The sequence below is a fragment of the Canis aureus genome, chromosome 14 (assembly GCF_053574225.1).
Source record: "Canis aureus isolate CA01 chromosome 14, VMU_Caureus_v.1.0, whole genome shotgun sequence".
NCBI lineage: Eukaryota > Metazoa > Chordata > Mammalia > Carnivora > Canidae > Canis > Canis aureus.
The window spans coordinates 29,501,846-29,521,409 of record NC_135624.1 but is presented as its reverse complement, the minus strand read 5'-3'; the positions used below and the strand labels follow the sequence as shown (position 1 = coordinate 29,521,409).

The 19,564-nt window shown below is 38.9% G+C and overlaps 1 protein-coding gene across 40 annotated transcripts in view; it reads left to right on the top strand.

The window, feature by feature from the left end:
- The window catches only part of LOC144283320 (uncharacterized), a 297,695-nt gene that overhangs the window by 242,118 nt on the left and 36,013 nt on the right, over positions 1-19,564 (top strand). For 5 of the 40 annotated variants that reach the window (XR_013351836.1, XR_013351837.1, XR_013351840.1 and 2 more), the window contains 2 exons: positions 16,996-17,095; positions 17,561-17,840. The exons of 30 other annotated variants lie outside the window; for them this stretch is intronic. Coding sequence is in view for 2 of the 10 variants with exons in the window: in XM_077847244.1 (XP_077703370.1) it covers positions 16,996-17,095; positions 17,561-17,575 (115 nt within the window). In the remaining 8 variants the exon portion in view is untranslated. Of the gene's footprint in view, positions 1-16,665; positions 16,900-16,995; positions 17,368-17,560; positions 17,841-19,564 lie in introns of those variants that run through there. 5 more of the 40 variants (XR_013351841.1, XR_013351839.1, XM_077847245.1 and 2 more) reach the window with 2 other exon arrangements.

The window sequence follows — 19,564 nt, the reverse complement described above, 5'->3', positions numbered from 1 at the left end:
TTTATACTGTGACTACTCCCATCATGACTGATTTTAGAGATGGGTGAATTTAACAACTGGCTAGCAAAATTCCCAATACAAGTTGGTTCTATTGCATCACTGACTCTCCTAAATCATTAGGAGGGTAGAAATTCTGGAGCTAATATCACCAAAGATGAATGCAGAACATGATTTCCTCTAAGACATTCGAATAATCATGGGATGCAGCTCCAAAGTGGACATATCCCAGGACAGCAAGATTTGTTTCTACTTTTTTTTTTTACCGGCTTTATTAAGACATAATTTACAAATAAGATTGTAATATATTCAAAGTGTACAGCATGATGACTTGATACATGTATATATTGTGAAAGAATTCTCTCCATTGAGTTAATTAACAGAACCATGAACTCACATATTTGCCACCTCCCCCTGCCCCTGGTATGTGTGTGTGTGTGTGTGTGTGTGTGTGTGTGTGTGTGTGTAAACACTTAAGTTCTATTCTCTTAGCAACTTGCTATTATATAGTATTAGTACCAACTATTGTCACCATGTTGTACATCAGGTCCTCAGACCTTATTCACCTTATAACTGGAAGTTGTAGCTTTTTACTAACCTCTCCCAATTCCCCTCCCTCCCTGGTCTGGTTTATTGGACTTTGCATAATGCCCTCCAGGCTCATCTATGTTGCTGCATATGCCATAATTTCCTTTTTTGGCTAAGACTGAATAACAGTCCATTATATATAAACTTTCTCTCGATATATTTATATATATCATGTATATTAGTACAGTATATTTGCATATCATATATAGTTTTTAGTTTTTAAAATTTTAATTCTAGGGATCCCTGAGTAGCTCAGTGGTTTAGCACCTGCCTTTGGCCCAGGGCGTGATCCTGGAGTCCTGGGATGGAGTCCCACATTGGGCTCCCTGCATGGAGCCTGCTTCTCCCTTTGCCTGTGTCTCTGCCTCTCTCTCTCTCTCTCTCTCTCTCTCTCATGAATAAATAAATAAAATATTTTTAAAATGTTAATTCTAGTGTAGTTAGCATACAGTGTTCTATTAGTTTCAGGTGTACAATATAGTGATTCAACACTTCCATGTATTACTCAGTGCTCATCAAGATAAGTGTACCCCAAATCCCTTTCACCTATTTCACCCTCTCCTCCACCCACCTCCCGTCTGGTAACAATCTGCTTGTTCTCTATAGTTTAGAGTCTGGTGTTTTGGTTTCTTTCTTTTCCCTTTGGTTGTTTTGTTTCTTAAATTCCACATATGAGTGAAATCATATGGTATTTGTCTTTCTCTGACTGGCTTCTTTAACTTAGAGTATTATACTCTGTAGCTCCGTCCATATTATTGCAAATGGCAAGATTTAATTCTTTTTTATGGCTACATTATGCACACACCGAAAATCCCCTCTCTCACCCCCCCCCCCACACTGTATCCTTTTTATTCATTCATCTACCAGTGGACACTTGAACTGCTTCCATAGTTTGGTTATTGTAAATAATGCTGCAGTAAACATAGGGATGCATTTATCCTTTTGAATTAGTGTTTCTGTATTCTTTGTGAAAATACCCATTAGTGCAATTCCTGGATTGTGGAGTAGTTTTTAATTTTTTTGGGAAACTCCATACTGTTTTCTGGAGTGACTGCACCAGTTTGCATTACTACCAACAGTGCAAGGGGGTTCCTTTTTCTCCACATCCTTGCCAACACTTGTTTCTTGTGTTTTTGATTTTAGCCATTCTGACAGGTATGAGGTGACATCTAATTCTGGTTTTGGTTTGCATTTGTCTGGTGGTATTCATATGTCTGTTGACCATCTGGATGTCATCACTGGAGAGATGTCTGTGTCTTCTGCCCATTTTGAATTGGATTGTGTGTTTTTGATGTCAAATTGTATAAAGTCTTCATATGTTTTCAATACTGACCCTTTATCAGGTATGTCATTTGCAGATATCTTCTCCCATGCCACAGGTTGTTTTTCTACTTTCATTGTTTTTTTTTTTTTCCTTTGCTGTGCAAAATCTTTTTATTTTAATGTAGCCTTGATAGTTCATTTTGCTTTTGTTTCCCTTGCCTCAGAAGATATCTAGAAAGATGTTGCTATGATCAATGACAGAGAACTTGCTGCCAAGTTTTATGGTTTTAGGTCCCACATTTAGTTTCTTCATCCGTTTTGAGTTTATTTTTGTGTGTTGTGTTAGAAAGTGGTCCAGTTTCATTGTTTTTGCATGTAGCTGGCCAGTTTTCTCAGCACTATTTGTTGAAGAGACTGTCTTTTTCCTATTGGATATTCTTTCCTGATTTTTGAAGACTAATTGACCATACTATCATGGGTTCATTTCTGGGTTTTCTATTCAGTTCTATTGATCTAATATATCTATTTTTGTGACAGTACCATACTGGCTTTTTAAAAGTTTTTAATTTTTTAATTTTTTAATTTTTTATTTTAGAGAGAGGAAGTGAGTGGAGACAGGGGCAGAGGACGAGAGAGAATCTTGAAGCAGACTCCCTGATGAGGGTGGAGCCTACTGTGGGGCTCAATCCCAGAATCCTGATATCATGACCTGAGCCAAAATCAAGAGTAGGCCACTTAACTAACCAAGCTACCCGGGTGCTCCACCTTACTGTTTTGATCACTACAGCTTTGTAGTATGTCCTAATATCTGGGATTATAATACCTACAGTTTTGTTCTTTTTCAAGATTCTTCTGGCTATTCAGGGTCTTTTGAGGTTCCATTCAAATCTTAGCATTGTTTGTTCTAGTTCTGTGAAAATGCTGCTGCAATTTTGATAGGGGTTGCATGATTCTGTAGACTGCTTTGAGTAGTATAGACATCCTAACAATATTTCTTCTTCCACTCTCTGAAAATGGAATGTCTTTCCATTTCTTTGTGTCATCTTCTATTTATTTCATCTGTGTTTTATAGTTTTCAGAGTACAAGACTTTCACCTCTTTGGTTAAGTTTATTCCTAGGTATTTTATTACTTTTGGTATAATTGTAAATGAGATTGTTTTCTTAATTTCTCTTTCTGCTGTTTCATCTTGAGTGTATAGAAAAGCAACAGATTTCTGTATGATGATTTTGTGCCCTGCGACCTTAGTGAATTCATGTATCAGTTCTAGTAGTTTGTTGGTGGAGTCTTAATAATATTCTCTATATAGTATCATGTCATCTGCAAATAGTGAAAATTTTATTTTTTTTCTTACCAGTTTGGATGCCTTTTATTTTTTATTGTTGCTATTGTTGTCTGATCATTATGGCTAGGATTTCTAGTACTATCTTGAATAAAAGTGGTGAGAATGGAAATCTTTGTCTTGTTCCTGACCTTAGGAGAAAAGTTCTGTTTTTCCTCATTAAATATGTTGTTGGCTATGGGTTTTTCATATGAGAATTTATTATGTTGAGATGTGTTCTCTTTAGACCTACTTTGCAGAGGTTTTTATATGTATATATCCTAAATGGATGTTGTACTTTGTTAAGTGCTTTTTCCATATCTATTGAAATAATCATATAGTTTCATCCTTTCTCTCGTTGATGAGATGTATCATGTTGATACATTTGCCAATACTGAGAGACCCTTATCTCCAGGGAGTAAATCCCACATGATCATAGTGAATGATTTTTTTTTTTAAATGCATTGTTGGATTTGGTTTGCTAATATATTTTTTAAAGGAGTTTTGCTTCTAATGTTCATCAGATATATTGGTCTGTAGTTCTCTTTTTTTGTAATGTTTTTATCAGGGTAATGCTGGCCTCATAGAATAAACTTGGAAGTTTTCCTTCTTCTTGTATTTTTTGGAAGAGTTTTAGAAGAGTAAGTATTGACTCATCTTTAAATGTTTGGCAGAATTTGCCTGTGAAGTTGTCTGGTCCTGGACTTTTGTCTGTTGGAAATTTTTTTTTTTATTACTGATCAGTTTCATAGCTGGTGATTGGTCTGTTCAAATTTTCTATTTCTTCAGCTTTGGTAGGTTAAATGGTCCTAGGATTTTATCTATTTCTTCTAGGTTGTCTAATTTGTTGGCATATAATTTTTCATACTGTTCTCTTACAATCACTTATATTTCTGTGATGTCAGTTATTTCTCCTTTTTCATTTGTGATTTTGTTTGAGTCCTTGCTCGCTCTCTCCTTTTTCTTTCTGTCTTTCTTTGTGATGAGTCTGGATAGAGGTTTATCAATTTTGTTGATCTTTTCCAAGAACCAATTTCTGGTTTCATTGATCTGTTCTATTTTTTTTAATCTGTTTTTATATCATTTATTTCTGCTTTAATCTTTATTATTTCCTTCCTTCTGTTGGTTTAGGGTTTGTTTTTCTTTTTCTGGCTCCTTTAGGTGTAAGGTCAGGTTGTGTATTTGAGATTTTTCTTGCTTCTTCAGGTCGGTCTTAGATCAGTTTTTGCTGTATCCTAAAGATTTTGGACCATTGTGTTTTCATTTTCATTTATATCCATTTTTATTTCTTCTTTGACTTCTTGGTTGATCCATTCATTTTTTAGTAGCATGTTGTTTAAACCCCATGTATGTGTATTCTTTCCAAATTTTTTCTTGTGGTTGATTTCTAGTTTCATGGTTCCATGGTCAGAAAAAATATGCATGGTATGATCTTTTTGAAGTTGTTGAGACTTGTTTTTTTGTCCTTATGTAATCTATTCTGGAGAATGTTCCATGTGCACTTGAAAAGGGTGTGTGTTCTGCTGCTTTAGGATGAAATGTTCTGAATATATCTATTAAATGTATCTGGTACAGTGTGTCATTCAAAGCCACTCTTTCCCTTTGATTTTCTGTTTGGGTAATCTGTCCATTGATGTAAGTGGCACTCCAAGTGGAGTCCATTGGATTCTCCCCTTCATTATTATATAGTGTCCTTCTTTGTCTCTTGTTACAGTATTGGTTTCAAAGTTTATTTTGTCTGTATAAGTATCAGACAGGCTTTCTTTTGAAATCCATTTGCATGATATATGTTTCTTCATCCCCTTACTTCCAATCTGCATTTGTCTTTAGTTCTGATATATCTCTTGTATGCAGCATATCGATGTGTCTTGTTTTCATATCCATTCTGTCAGCCTGTGTCTTTTGATTGGGGAATTTAGTCCATTTACACTCAAAGTAATTATTGGTAGATATGTATTTATTGCTATTTTGTTACTTGTTTTGTCATTGTTTTTATAATTTTTCTCTGATCCTTTTTGCCTTCTTTCATGGTTAACTGGCTTTCTTTAGTGATATACTTGGATTCCTTTCTCTTTATTCTTTGTATATCTATTACTGGTTCTTGATTTGTGGTTACCATTAGATTTCCATATAATATCTTCCACATACAACAGTCTGTATTAAGTTGAGAGTTGCTTAAGTCTGAACCCATCCTTTGCTCTTCTCCCCCAAGTTTTAGTTAATGGTGTTATTTTACAGTGTGTGTGTGTGTGTGTGTGTGTGTGTGTGTGTGTGAATCCTTTGACTGATTTTATGGACATACTTATTTTTACTGATTTTTTGTTTATTTTCCATGCTCTCACTTACAGTCTTTTCTTTCACTCAAAGAATCCCATTTAACATTTCTTGTAGGACTGATTTAGTGGTCATGAACTCCTTTAGCTTTCATTTGTCTGAGAAACTCTCTCTCTCCTCCTATTCTGATTGACAGTCTTACTGGATAGAGTGTTCTTGGCTGCAGAGTTTTCCTTTCAGCACTACAAATATGTCATGTCACTCTCTTTTAGCCTGCAATATTTCTGCTGACAAATCCACAGCTAGCCTTAGGGGGCTTCCCTTGTATGTAACTGTCTTCTTTTCTCTCAATGCTTTTGAAATTATCTATCTATCTATCTATCTATCTATCTATCTATCTATCATCTACCTGACAGAAAGAGCATGCATCCAAGCAGGGGGAGTGCCAGGCAAAAGAAGAGCAAGAAGTAGGCTCCCCATGGAGCAAAGAGCCCAATGTGGGGCTTGACCCTGGGATCATGACCTGAGCCAAAGGCAGATGCTCAACTGACTGAGCCACCCAGGTGCTCCTCTCTCACTGCTTTTAAAATCCTCTCTTTATCACTACTTTTTGCCATTTTCATTACTATGTGTGGATCTCCTTGGTTTAATCTTGTTGGGGAATCTCTGTGCCTTATGGATCTGGTTATCTGTTTCCTTCCCCAGATTAGGGACTAGTCACTAATTTGTTTCTCACCTTCCTCTAGCTTGCTATTTATTCCATATCTTGTATTTTTTCTTTCAATTATTGTGTTCCTCATCTCTGATAGACTCTTTTTTAATCTTTTTGTTAAGGGTCTCACTGATGTCCTGCACTCCTTTCTCAAGTCCAGTGAATGTCTTTATGATCATTACTTTCATTCTCTAACCAGCATATTACTTATATCTATTTTGCTTAGGTCTCTTGCTGTGGTTTTGTTCTTTATTTGGGACATAATCCTCTGTCTCCTCGTTTTGTCTAACTCTCTGTGTCTGTTTCTCTGTGTTAGGAAAGTCAGCGACATCTCTTGATCTTGAAAGTAATGGCCTTATGAAAAAGAGATCCTGTAGTGCCTTGCCATGTAGTGTTCCCTATTCACCAGAACCTGGTACTTCAGAGGTGTCTCCTATGTGTGATATGTGTGTCCTGCTATTTTGTCTTAGCTGCTTTTTCCTTCAGTCAAGTCATCTGCAGAGGCTTCCCTTGTTGGTTATGGGCAGTGTTTGTTCCCTGGCCAGGGTGAGGTAGGCAATTTTAATAAGGTGCACACAGGTCTGCTTGGAAAATTATACCTGCTGCCACCTTCATGACTGGGGCCACATGGGTAGGGGTGCAAGCTTAACAAGGTGCATCTTGGGTTTCCATAAGGCCCACTGCTACTGCCACCACTGCTGCCACTGGGACAAGAACTCCTCCAAAACACACGGGTTGGGAAATGCAATGTTGGTGAGATTTGTACTAATTTTCTCTGGGAGTGGACCTGCTGCACCGGGATTGAGGCAAGTGTAACTGCGCAAGGCAGATTGCTGAAGTGCAGGGGGGAGGACATAGTATAAGCAAGTTAGGTCACGAATGCCAGTGCCTTACTGGTCCTCACAGGTGGCTGTGTGTTTATGCTTGGGGAGGGGGGAGATGGCATCTGCAAACTCCTTTGTTCTTGAAGGAGTCTTCTTCTGAGACACACTTGAGTAAATAATTCTTCTTCCTGTATGCTTCAGGCACTTTTCAAATTGCTGCTTCTATGCTGTATCTCTATAGGCTGTTTGTCATGTTGTCTCTCTAAGGACAAAAACTCAGCATCCTAACACCCTCCAGGATCTCCCAGAACCTAGCCTGCTGATTGTGAAAATTCCAGGCCTTCTTTCCCCCTGGTTGTAAGAATTCACAAAAATCAGCTCCTCTTGCTTTCAATGCCAAATGTTGTGAGGATGCACCTTTCCTGTGTGGACTTCCCAGTGTGATCATCTGTTTCTTGTCCTTTTCTGTGCCTGTGGCTCCCTCCCTCCCATGGATGGCTGTGGTTTGTTTCACTCCCCACTTTCTTTGCCTTTCCTACCTCTTTGATGTGGCCTCTTTTCTACCATTAGTCTTGGACTCTGTTCTGGCATCTTTGGGTCAATTTCTAAGTTATTCACACTGATGTGTTGTATCCATAGGAGGAGGTGAGCTTAGCATCCTCATACTCTGCCATCTTCCCACAGTTCCTATATATATTTATTTTTATATATATTTTAAAATGTCATCTAATCTAACATTTTCTTTATCCATTTATCCACCAATGCCTATTTAAGTTGTTTCCATACCTTGGCTATTGTGCAAATGCTGCAATGAACATGAGAGTGTAGATATCTCTTCCAGATAGTAATCCCATTGTCTTTGAATACATACCCAGCAGTGGGGTTGATGGATTTTATGGTAGTTCTATTTTTAATTTCTTGAGGAACTTTCATAGTGTTCCATATTGGCTCTAACAGTTTGCATTCTCACCAAAAGGGTACAAGTGTTCCCTTTTCTCTGCATCCACATCAGCATTTACTGTTTAATGTCTTTTTAATAAAAGACATCCTGACAGGTGTCAGGTAATATCTCATTGTGTCCTTGACTTCCATTTCCCTGATGATTAGAGATGTTGAGCACTTTTTCATGTACCTATGGGCCCTTTGTATGTCTTCTTTGGAAAAATATCTATTCAGATCCTTTGCCTCTTTCTTAATTGGGTCACTTGGGTGTTTTTGCTATTGAGTTGTAGAAGTCTCTTGCATATTTTGGATATTAATCCCTCTTGGATATGCTGTTTGTAAATATTTTCTTCCATAGTCTGCTTTTTCATTGTTTGATGATTTCCATTTGTTTTCAGAAGGTTTTGTGTGATGTAGTCTCATTTGTTTATTTTTGCTTTTGTTACCTTTGCTTTTGGTGTCAGATCCAAAAAATGATTGCCAGGAGTTCTTGCCAATGTCAAGGAATTATTCTCCTGTTTTCTTCAGGTCTTATATTTAAGTCTCCTAATCCATTGAGTTGATTTTTGTGTGTGGCATATGCTAGGAGTCCGGTTTTGTTTTTTGGCACACGCATACCCAGTTTTCCCAGCACCATTTATTAGAGACACTATTCTTTCCCCCACTGTATATTCTGAGAGACTTTGCCAAAAATTAATTACCATGTATGCATGGCCTTATTCTTATTTTATTATTTCTTTTTTTCTTCCTTCTAGAGAAAGAAAAATTAAAATTGTAGAAAAAGCATGTTAGACATAGCTTTTCCCTCTCACATTTGTCTCTACTCTCAGATTGAATGGGATAAAAGTACAAATCACATTTGGGAAGGAAAAGCTTTATTTTTGCATTCAACAAATATTGATAGAGTTCTTACATGCATCAGGCAAAGGCCTAGGTACTGGATATAAAGCTGTTTTTCGGGAAGATGGGAACATGAATGCTCTCAATGTGTTCCTGAATCCTAGTCTCCAAGATCTAATGACTCCTGCAGCTATGACCACCAGACCCTTATACCCCCTTTCTGACCTCTACTTTCAGTTCTGTCTTTTCGTTATTTGCCTCCTGCTTGCCAACACCTCTTGCTTCTCATTTAACAGTGCTTGGTGAGCACCCACTATGACTCAGGTACCTTTCAAGCTACTTCAAATGCATCAGTGGAAAAAATAGAGGAAGGTTCCATATATTTTACCAATGATAGATTCTAATAGCTCCTCTGGGCATTATTAAATACTCATAAATTTTGAGTTTCCTCAATATGCCCAGGCCATTTCTGACTCCTTGCTTTTCCTCTATAAATGCTTCCAGTCCCATGTCTGTCTGATAAACACCTACTAATCCTTCAAGATTCATTTCAGTGACTTTTCCTCTATAAAGTCATTCCTGACTTCCTTCCTCCATGCAAAGCTAATGCCTCTTTTCTTTTTCCTTTTCTTTTTTTAAAGATTTTATTTATTCATGACAGACACACAGAGAGACAGAGACAGGCAGAGAAGCAGGCTCCATGCAGGGAGCCCGATGTGGGACTCTATCCCAGGTCTCCAGAATCACACCCTGGGCTGAAGGTGGCACTAAACCACTGGGCCACCAGGGCTGCCCTTAATGCCTCTTTTCTTTGTGCTCCTGTAGCATAATCACATTTTCCTGTCTGTGTTTGCATTTGAGATGGTGAGCTCCACGGGGAAAGAGGTGGTGGTGGTGGTGGTGGTTATACATATTGACCAACTTACTACAGATACTTGTCTAGGTGTGGCTAATGAAAGGGACAGAGAGAATGTCTAATACTCCAGGTATCCAGTTAAGCTACTTTGTAATATAAACAATTTAAGAATATACTGCTTCAAAACATTCTTGATCAAATTTAACTTCATTTTAAAAGTGCTTTAGAAGAACATTAATCATACTTAGATTCAGGGAGTACCTGAAAAATGTGGGAATGTTGGCTCAATCCAATAAACTTCATTGGAATTCTTTAAAAACCCTTCAGGGATTTGAATTGGTTGAACCTGAAACAAAAGAATACAGACAACGATATAGAGGTAGGTGGTAGTGTTCAAAGTTCTGCAGAATGCATTCACTTAGTGACCATTCGTCCCATCCTTCCTGGACTAGATTACACAGTGTCCTTTTCTTATTCAGCATGTCCAGGACATTGTGTTATTCATCTCTGCAGTCCCAGCACCTAGTATGATGCTGGCACTCATTGAGTGTGTGATGAATAAATGATATATTAGCCAAACAACAGGTTTAATAGGTATTTATTAAAACAAGCAGCTATTTGAACAAAATGACTGAATTACCACAATGCTTTATTATCTAGATGCTAGAACAGACATCACAGACGGCTGTTGCAGACTCTCCTCAATTATTTAAGCTAATCTCAGGTGCCAAAGAAAATGAACTGCCATAGAGGAAATATGCTTACTGCATGAAATATGAAATGAGAGAATAGGTTTTCCTTTAAGAAAACCTTCACTATGATGAGGAGACATAATTTTTGTTGGACTAAATCTTTCAATATAAAAACAAAAACTTTAGTGTCCAATAAAATGTTTTTAAAAACAGTTTGATTTTGTATCAGATGGCAAACGGACCCCTGTAAAATAGTTTCTACCAAGTCCAACAAATATTTTCTGGGCACCTATGTGTCAGTTCATGTGATATAAAGATTAATAAAATATTTCCTTTCCTCCAAAGCGAGTTTTAAAATAATTCAGTAGCCTCTGGGTGAGGTGTAGTTTAATAAGAGATAACCAAATGTGCAATTGATAGATCCAGTTTTTAATTTTTAAAGCATGTGCCGCCTTGACCATGTCATTTAGGCCATGCCCTCAGGATATATCTGACTGCTAATCCTGTGCCAGACGCTGGGTGGGCTCAAGGCTCAGAATGTAGGCAACACCTAGGACTTGGTAGATGTTCAATAAATATTTGCTGAATGTGTGAATGACTGATGTTAGCACATCAAACAGTATTCTGTTCCTGCCTTGATAGAATTTGGAGGAGGAAGTGTGACTAGGGAACAATGCAAAAAGCATTATTCTGCTTGAAAGAAGGTTAAGGAAGACTTAACCTTCTAAAGCAGAGTTTGGACTGAAACTCAGTCCAAATTTAGAAATAGTAAGTTTTCCAGGAAGGTTGTCTATTTTAGGCAGAGGAAACAGAGGCATAAGTATGGGCCCCATGGGGGCTTTGGGGATGTGCAGATCTGGCGGTTTGGCTGGGTAATAGGGTGGAATACTTGAGAAAGAGGATGGAGCTGAACCAAGAGACAGGTGGCGCCAGTTAAGGAATATATGGGTCAATTTAATGTATGTACGCAAACATGCCTGTGTATGGTATAGCCACTCTGCAACACAATTTGACAGTTTATTGCAAAGTTAAAGCTAGATACAGAATGTGATTCATTTTTTTTTAGGAAATCCCCCCCCCTCAAAGAAATAAAAACTTATGTTCACACAAAAATTTATACATGTTTATAGCAGCTATATTCATAATCGACCCAAACTATAAGCAACCCAAATGTCCTTCAGTGGGTGAGTAGATAAACTGTGGTACATCACTATGATGCAATACTATTCAAAAATTTAAAAAAATGAAATATTGATACAACCACTTGAAGGAATCCCACAGGTGAGTGAAAGAAGCCAGTTTCAAAATGTTGCATAATATATGATAGCATGTATATGTTATTCCCAAAGGGAAAAAAATCCTATAATGACAGAAAACACATCAGTTGGTTGCTTAAGGGTCAGGTGTGGGGGAAGGAGGTAACTGCAAAGGGACAGCCTAAGGAGTTACAGAGAATGAAGAAACCGTCCCGTATCGTGACTGTTGGCATGGTGACCGCACAAATCTCTCTATATATGCGTACCATGCATGTGTTACAGTGCAGAGAACTATACTCCTATGAAACTTAATTTTGCCCTATGTTAATTTAGAACTTTAAAAAACGTGATTGCAAATGAGATGAATATTTAAATTCAAAATTATACATATTATATTTTATATATAGAATACGACATATTCTATTTCTGACATGATTCATTTGGACTACTCACATCCCCCCCGACTTTTTTTTTCTTTAAAAATGATACAAATTATATCCTGTACTTTTAATTTATAAACTTGAGGTGTTACATAACCTTTTGTAAAGAGTTGATGGAGATATAAAAGTGTTCGACTTTGGTGGGGAAGAGTTAGGACCTGGGATATGCAAATATTAATATATGTAAAAGCCCCTTTTGTATGCTTAAATGCGATGAGGAATCCTAAGAAACCAGCCTGGGAATGAGCCTGGAATTTCCCCTTCAGGATCCTTTGGCAGTTAGGCTGGGATGGGAAGACAGTTGAGGATAACTCTTTCTGTGACCCCCAGTCCTGTCCCGAGATGGTGTGTGCTGCTGTGCCTTGATATAACCTCATCTACTTTCTGCAGGCTCTTAATTTAGAACTTGCAGAAAGGTAAAGCAGCAAGGGATATTAGAGCTCATCTCTTTACAGAGAAGGAAAGCAAAACAGAAAGGCCATGGTTCTTGCCCATGGTTACAGTAGACCAGGGTTAAAAACCAGTTTGTTCAGATGACTGGTAAGAGTACTCTGTTTCGTACTCTGCTGCTTGATGCTTGAAGTGTTTTGCTTGGAGGTTTGTTTTGTTTTGCTTTTTAAGATCGTATTTATTTGGGAGAGAGCGAGCACAAGTGGGGGTGGGGGGGCAGAGAGAGAGGGAGAAGCAGACACCCCACTGGGCCCAGAGCCAGAAGCGGGGCTCAATCCCAGGACCCCAGGATGAGGACCTAAGCTGAAAGCAGATGCTTAACTGACTGGGCCACCCAGGTGTCCCTGTTTTGGAGTTTTTGAGAAACTGTCTGAAGACTCTGGGGGTAGTTCTTTTGCCTTCATAAAATAGCCTTAAAAACTGATAGAAAGTATGCAATTCATTAGCCCCATGCTTCATAAAAGTAAATCAAATCTAAGGAGTCATCTTTTCTTTTTGTGGGTGTTTGTCAGTTGCTGTATGTGAAAGTTCAGTTGTGAGGGTGAAAGGGACCCTTGAAAAGCAGCCTGATCTTGAGATGAAAATAACTATTTTTCTGCAGAAAAAAATGCTTTTGTCTCTTTTATTGGGCAGGCCTAGGCTCTGACTTGCTTTGCAACAAGTGGAGATGTTCTGTACTGAGTCCTGCACATCAACTCGTCTAGTTCTATTTATCACATGGTTGGGGGGTTGGGGATTGCATCTTCCTTACATCTTCGTGGACTTGTGATCAGTGCAGGACTGACCCCAGTTTCAACCTTTGAAGCCACGGCTGAGCCATGTCAATCTGATTTCTGACATACAGTAGCTTCACACCTTAAAAATGCAGTTGCCCAGGAGGCTAGTGACCTGATTTGAATTGTGACTTTGCCACTAGATTGGAGCAAGTTATTCTCCTGGTTAGGCCTCTCTTTTCCTGCATGGAGAACACAAGATTTGGATTAGATCAGAAAGCGCATGTACCTGGCCTCTAGTCTACACCAGCCCAATCTTGGGACCATGTTGGCATCACTAGATAGCCGGAGACTAGACCCACCTCTCTGATTCCCAGGATCTTTGTCCACGTAATAGTGCTCTAATATTAATGGTAATTACTCACTGATGCATTGTCATTAACATATGCTTGATGTCAAAACATTTTTTGTTGAATGAACAATTAAACAAATTAATTAGTATTTGTGCCGGAGCTAAGATCACTCTCTGACATGTTGCCTGTTAACACCTGGAGCTGCCTGAATCCTGACTGCTCTGGTCTTATCTGGAGCCATGACCGCCACCCTCCCCTCACTGATGACTTCCTCCCACCCTCCCGCCTGCTCCACTCCTTTAGCTTCTCTGAGAGTTGTACCTACCAGAACCAATTCACAGTTTTTCATGGCTCTTTAGACAAAGCCCTTTGGATACTTATGTGAATAAAACAGACTGTTATCAGCATGAAATGATATTATGCACAGGATGTGCCTCAAACAGGAACTGGCACATAGTTAATAGCCCTATTATCATCATTGTTATTACTCCAATTGTTATCTGTATTAATAATTTAGAAAAAAAGGCTTCTGCTTATCTATAAGGGATTATCATTAAATATGTATTCTTCTGCTTTTCTGTCTTCTTGACAACAACCAAATCTATCGTAGCTTCCAGATCTGAATATTCATTCCCTGCTCTCTGAGGATGGCTGAGCCATGCCCACTTTCACCAGGACTGTGATTTTATTATTTCTGGACTCTCCTGACAGGAAGTAGTAAGTGAAGACTTATTGTCTGAGATTACTTTCAAATGGGAAGTTTTCATGTTTTCTTTTATAACTAAAAAGAAAAGGAGAGTGAGAAAATATCCACGTTGCCTTACTGGAAAGTCAGTTCTTTGTTTCTAAGAAATCCCATCCCTCTCAGGCTTTTTCTATGGCCCCCTCCCCAGTCTACCATAGTTCTTCCTCTCCTTTTTTCTTAGCTTCACATATACTGCTTTCATGGTTACAGTACATTAGTGTGGATATGTTTTCCTACATTAAGGTGTCATCTAGACGAGAGCAGGGACTTCAATATCATCTTGTCATCTTTGCTTGCCATTACCTGATACAGAGTGGATGCTTACTAAATACTTGCTAAATCAATGATTCCTAATGTGAGGTGAAAGGAGGATGTCCTTTGCATAAGCCCCGTCTCCTGTGTCCCTGAATGAGAACTGGATTGACCTCCTCTCCAGAAGCAGAGTGCAGGTGCTTCCACAGTCCCTCACTCTTCACAAATGCCTGCCTGGCCTAAGCCTTTGGGACCATGATGGCTAATTTTATGTGTCAACTTGACTGGGCCAAGGGCTGCCCAGATAGCTGATTAAGCATTATTAGTAGGTGTGTCTGTAAGGGTTGTTTCTGGAAGTGATTAGCATTTAAATCGGTGGACCGAGTAGAGGAGATGACCTTCTCCAGTGTGGGTGGGCATCATCTGACCCTCTGAGGGCCTGAATGGAGCAAAAAAGTGGAGGAGGGTTGAGTTCACTTTACTGTTGAAGCTGGGACATTAATCTTCTGTCCTCATGCTTCTGGTGCTCAGGTCTTCAGACTTGGACTGGAACCTACACCATCAGCTCTCTGCCTCACAGGGCTTTGAGAGGTTTGTGGATGGCACATCAGAGGATTTCGTAGTTTTCATAATCTCATGAGCCAGTACCTTATGACAGATTTTGTACACACACACACACACACACACACACACACACACATACACACATCCCTCTCTTATTGGTCTGTCTCTCTGTAGAACCCTAGCTAAATACAGAGACAGACCTTTAAAAATGATTACTATTTATTTGATCCTATTTCTTTTTTTTTTTTTTAAAGAATTTATTTATTCATGAGAGACACACACACACAAAGAGAAAGAGAGAGAGAGAGAGGCAGAGACACAGGCAGAGGGAGAAGCAGGCTCCATGCAGGGAGCCTGACATGGGACTCGATCCCGGGACTCCAGGATCACACCCTGGGCTGAAGGTAGGTGCTAAACCGCTGAGCCACCCAGGGATCCCCCGATCCTATTTCTTTATAAATGTTATATCTTCTTATTTTTCCACTCAGGATATAATTAGGCTTTTAGATAGAGCTGAAAAGTGACCTGTGTTGAAGGTGAATGATGCTAGGCAAAGTAACCATATCCTCTGTCTCTCCATCAAACTATCAGCCAATTTCACATTGAAGTGTTGGTTTGGGTATCTCTCTCCCTCTCTCCCCCTCTACCTATCTATTTCTCTTTCTTCTTAAACTAATGCAACATTGTGCTGCTATTAATGGCAAGGGGAAGAGCAGGGCTGGTTCAAGAGCCCTAAACACCCCCATGGTTATTTCTGCCACACTGTGTGTTGCCATTTGCACATACTATCTTGAAGCCTGATTTTGGCTCTCTATGCTAGATTTTATTTCCATTTTGCATGTAGCAAATCTGAGGACTAGAAAGGACAAGCAGTGTGCCCTAGGTTCTAGGTTTAGTCTTTGCTGCCTTCTAAAGATGCACATTATTAGAAGTGGGAAAGGCAAGAGAATTCTTTTTAAGTTGAAGAATCACAAGCAGCTAGGTATGAGGATATGAAAGAGCATGGTGTGTCCAAGGAACGTGGAGTCACAGAGGTCACCTGGAGTGTATCAGGAAGCAGAGTGGCACCTGTGGCTCCATCCACCTGGCTGGATTGTGGGTCTGAGCACTGGTTGGTAAGTGTGAACAGTAAAACAGGGCTGGCAAACTGGTAGCTGTTAACACCACACTGCTCTCTATGGGAACTATAGGGTCAAGTCTTATTCCTAAGAAAATACCGCCTTTCCTTTCAACCTTCAGCTGTGTAATTGATGATAGAAATAATTATCAAAGGGTTTAGAACTGGCTAAGATTCATAGAAGTTGTTCTTTAAAAAAAAAAAAAAAGAATTCCATGATAATCCAGGTTATATCCAATCCCTGAGTGGATGTGATGCCAATTACTGCCACCTGCCCCATCTTGTCTCGGTTATGACACCCCAGGGAGAGCTGTACTTAAGGCCCTGTCAAAAATGTCAGCTCTGCTTCTGGGGCCAGATGCAATAACTTCCCTTGAAGACTGCCGGGGCTGTGTCCCACGTGAAAAGCAACATTAAATCTTCCCTCAGGCTAAACCGTGACTGCCAATCTAGCACTCTGTTTTCAGCATTCACAGGGAGACTGAACACTTCCTCTAGAAAGAATGTGCCAGATGTTGTACCAGATGCTCTAGATAGGTTGTCATTTAATGCCTGACACCTGAAAGCCTATTTATCCTCATTCCCAATTTACACGTGAGAATATCGAGGCTCCAAGGTCACGTGCTTTATGTGGATAAACAAGGATTTTAGCACATCATTCTCACCTCTACGTATATTCTCCTCCTCTCCCGTTATAAATGGTAAGAATTTGCTTAGATTTCTTTTGTATTCTTTAATTGGGATCCCTTGATAACTTTCTCTCTACTGTCTTCAAACTTCCTTGTTTCCATTCCCAGCTCCTGCCAAAAATCTAACTTCAAGTCTGAGCAGTTTGACGTGTACACCGCCATCTTGGTTTTTCACAGTGGAACCCGTGGAAACAACATCAACACTAAGGCAAATCTCTGTTGAGAGGGCCCCAGTGACAAATATAAAAACAAGAAAGTTATTGGCCATGTTTGCAAGTTTTAGCCAAGAGAGCTATTAAAAAGAATGGAATTTATTGTTATTAGTTTCTGAAAGTGATAGAATTCTTCATCTCCATGAGCTCCTTTACTTGATGAGCACTTAACAGTTTAAAGTTAACTTTATAGGCATTATGCCATGAGATGTTTATCATAGCCCTGCTCGGTAAATAGATGAGGAAATATAGCTGTCCATCTGCAAAATTCCTTGTTCAGTGTCTCAGAGCTGCATACTGGATCCGAAATTCAATTCCAAGTATTCTGACTCTACCCAGGGCTGTGTTCACAGATATACAGTTGCCTCCCACAATGTGCCTAATACCTAATTATTAAATATTCATTAACTTGTTTATCCATCCATTTTCTTTCAATAATATTAATTGTTTTCATTGGGCAGATACACGGTGTGTGAAAAAAAATAAAAAAGCTTTATCCAAGAGCTCACCATCAAAACTGGAAGACTGACATTCAACTAATAATCTTAATTCAGTAAAATAAATACGACCACCAAGGATGGAGATCATCACAGAGAGCTACAAAGGAGAGATGGAGCTTTGTTTAAATGCTTCACAGAAGCTGCTTGATGTGGCTATGACTGATAAGATTTTGCCAGGTGGCTAAACATGTGAAAACCTTGTCATGTGAATTTTGCCTGAAAGCCTATTATATTTAATTAAAAGAACCATGGTTTCAAAAATATACAATGATACCCATGTCTTAACAAGTCAAACTTTTGCTTTCCTGTATCTCAGGATAAGATTTAATTATAGGCCTCCCTTCCATCTAGATGCTTTTCCAGTTGCTCAGGATAGTTTTTACACATAGCCATATACACAGTGTTTTAGTTAGATTATTCTCTCTGCTAATAGGGTGTTTCTTGTCTGCTTATTAGTATTAGGAAGCATGAGTATTCTTTGCACATTGCAGGAGTATTTGAATTTCACCCCAGGGAACTCAGTAGTTCACATACAATTTCTTGCATTAATCACAGCAACTGAAAGAGAAACCCTTCTGAAGGGCTTTGATTTATGTTTCGAAATAAAAGACTAAACACAATTATGAATAGAAACATAAACACATATGATGGTTGTTCAACACTTGCTGTGTGCATTAGCCATAGATCAGTCATCAGCTTTGCCATAGTGATAATTTAGTATGTAGTCATAAAAAAAGTGTTGGGCACTATGTGAAGATCAGGTATCTTCTTCCCAATGCTCCAGATCAGTGTTCAAAACAAATCCCAACTAGGGGCCAGATAGATAACTTGAGTGACACAGGCACTGGGTTGAGCACAGGGAAAGGAATGTCCCATCTAAATCATGTAGCTTCAAGTCAGCTATGGTGGGTCTTTGCCATGCGGAAATGTGGACTATGGTTGTCAGTTCTTTTGATTTTTTACAAGAAATTGAAAGACAAGATATTTCATAGAAATCTTTCAATATTTACATTTTGGTATGTTATTCATTCATTGAAAATATGAAGAGCTAAGCAAATTGCATTATAGGGCTGATCACCAGCCATTAGTTTAGGCATTCGGCTCTTCATGATGATGTTAAATCATGCAGAGTTTACACAACTGCCCCACATGAGAGTCAGCGTTAGGCCATCCTGAAAGCTAGACCACCATTGACCATTCTGATTGAATTTCTGATTGCTCTCCCAAATGCTACTTTTTTCCTAGGTGGGGTCAAACTGAATAGTTTCTAGGCATGGGTTTATATAGCAATGATCCCACAGATAGCCACTGCACCTGATGAATTATTAGTGCTGTGGGAACAGGATGGCTGGGAGGAAGCTGAGATCTAGTCTCATTGCTGCATCTGCTGGTCATCCTCTCAAGCTAGATAACATGAAGATGCTTTCAGCAAGCTCTGAGGTTTTATCTAAAAGATGCATTTTTAAAAAATAAAAATAAGATGCATTTTTACTTAGACGATAATTTTGGAAGCCTTGTGCAATCCCAAATAATTGTTTGTATTCAGAGTCCTCGAGAATTATGCATAAACCAAAAAACCCCACTTGCATTCATTTTGGAGTAAATGCAATAGAAAAGCAACCAAATCGACAGGATCGATATATTATTCTTAAGCAGACTATGCATGCATCTCTTATTTAACCAATAAAAAATGATATCGTAACTCCTTCATCTGAACTCCACACCATGTTTGCCTTAAAAATCCTAACATCCAACAGTCACCTATTCTGTGATCCTTTTCGCTTTTCAGTGTTCTCTTCTGGGTTAGTCCGAGCCTTCTAGGAGAAGAACCATCAATGGTAAATAACTCTAGGTCAGAGCTGTGGTGTCTCTCCTTAATCACAATGAACTCAAGGCAGAATGGATTTGGTATCAATAGCGCACGCTCTGGAGTCTGGCTGCCTAAGTCTGAATCCTGTCTTCACT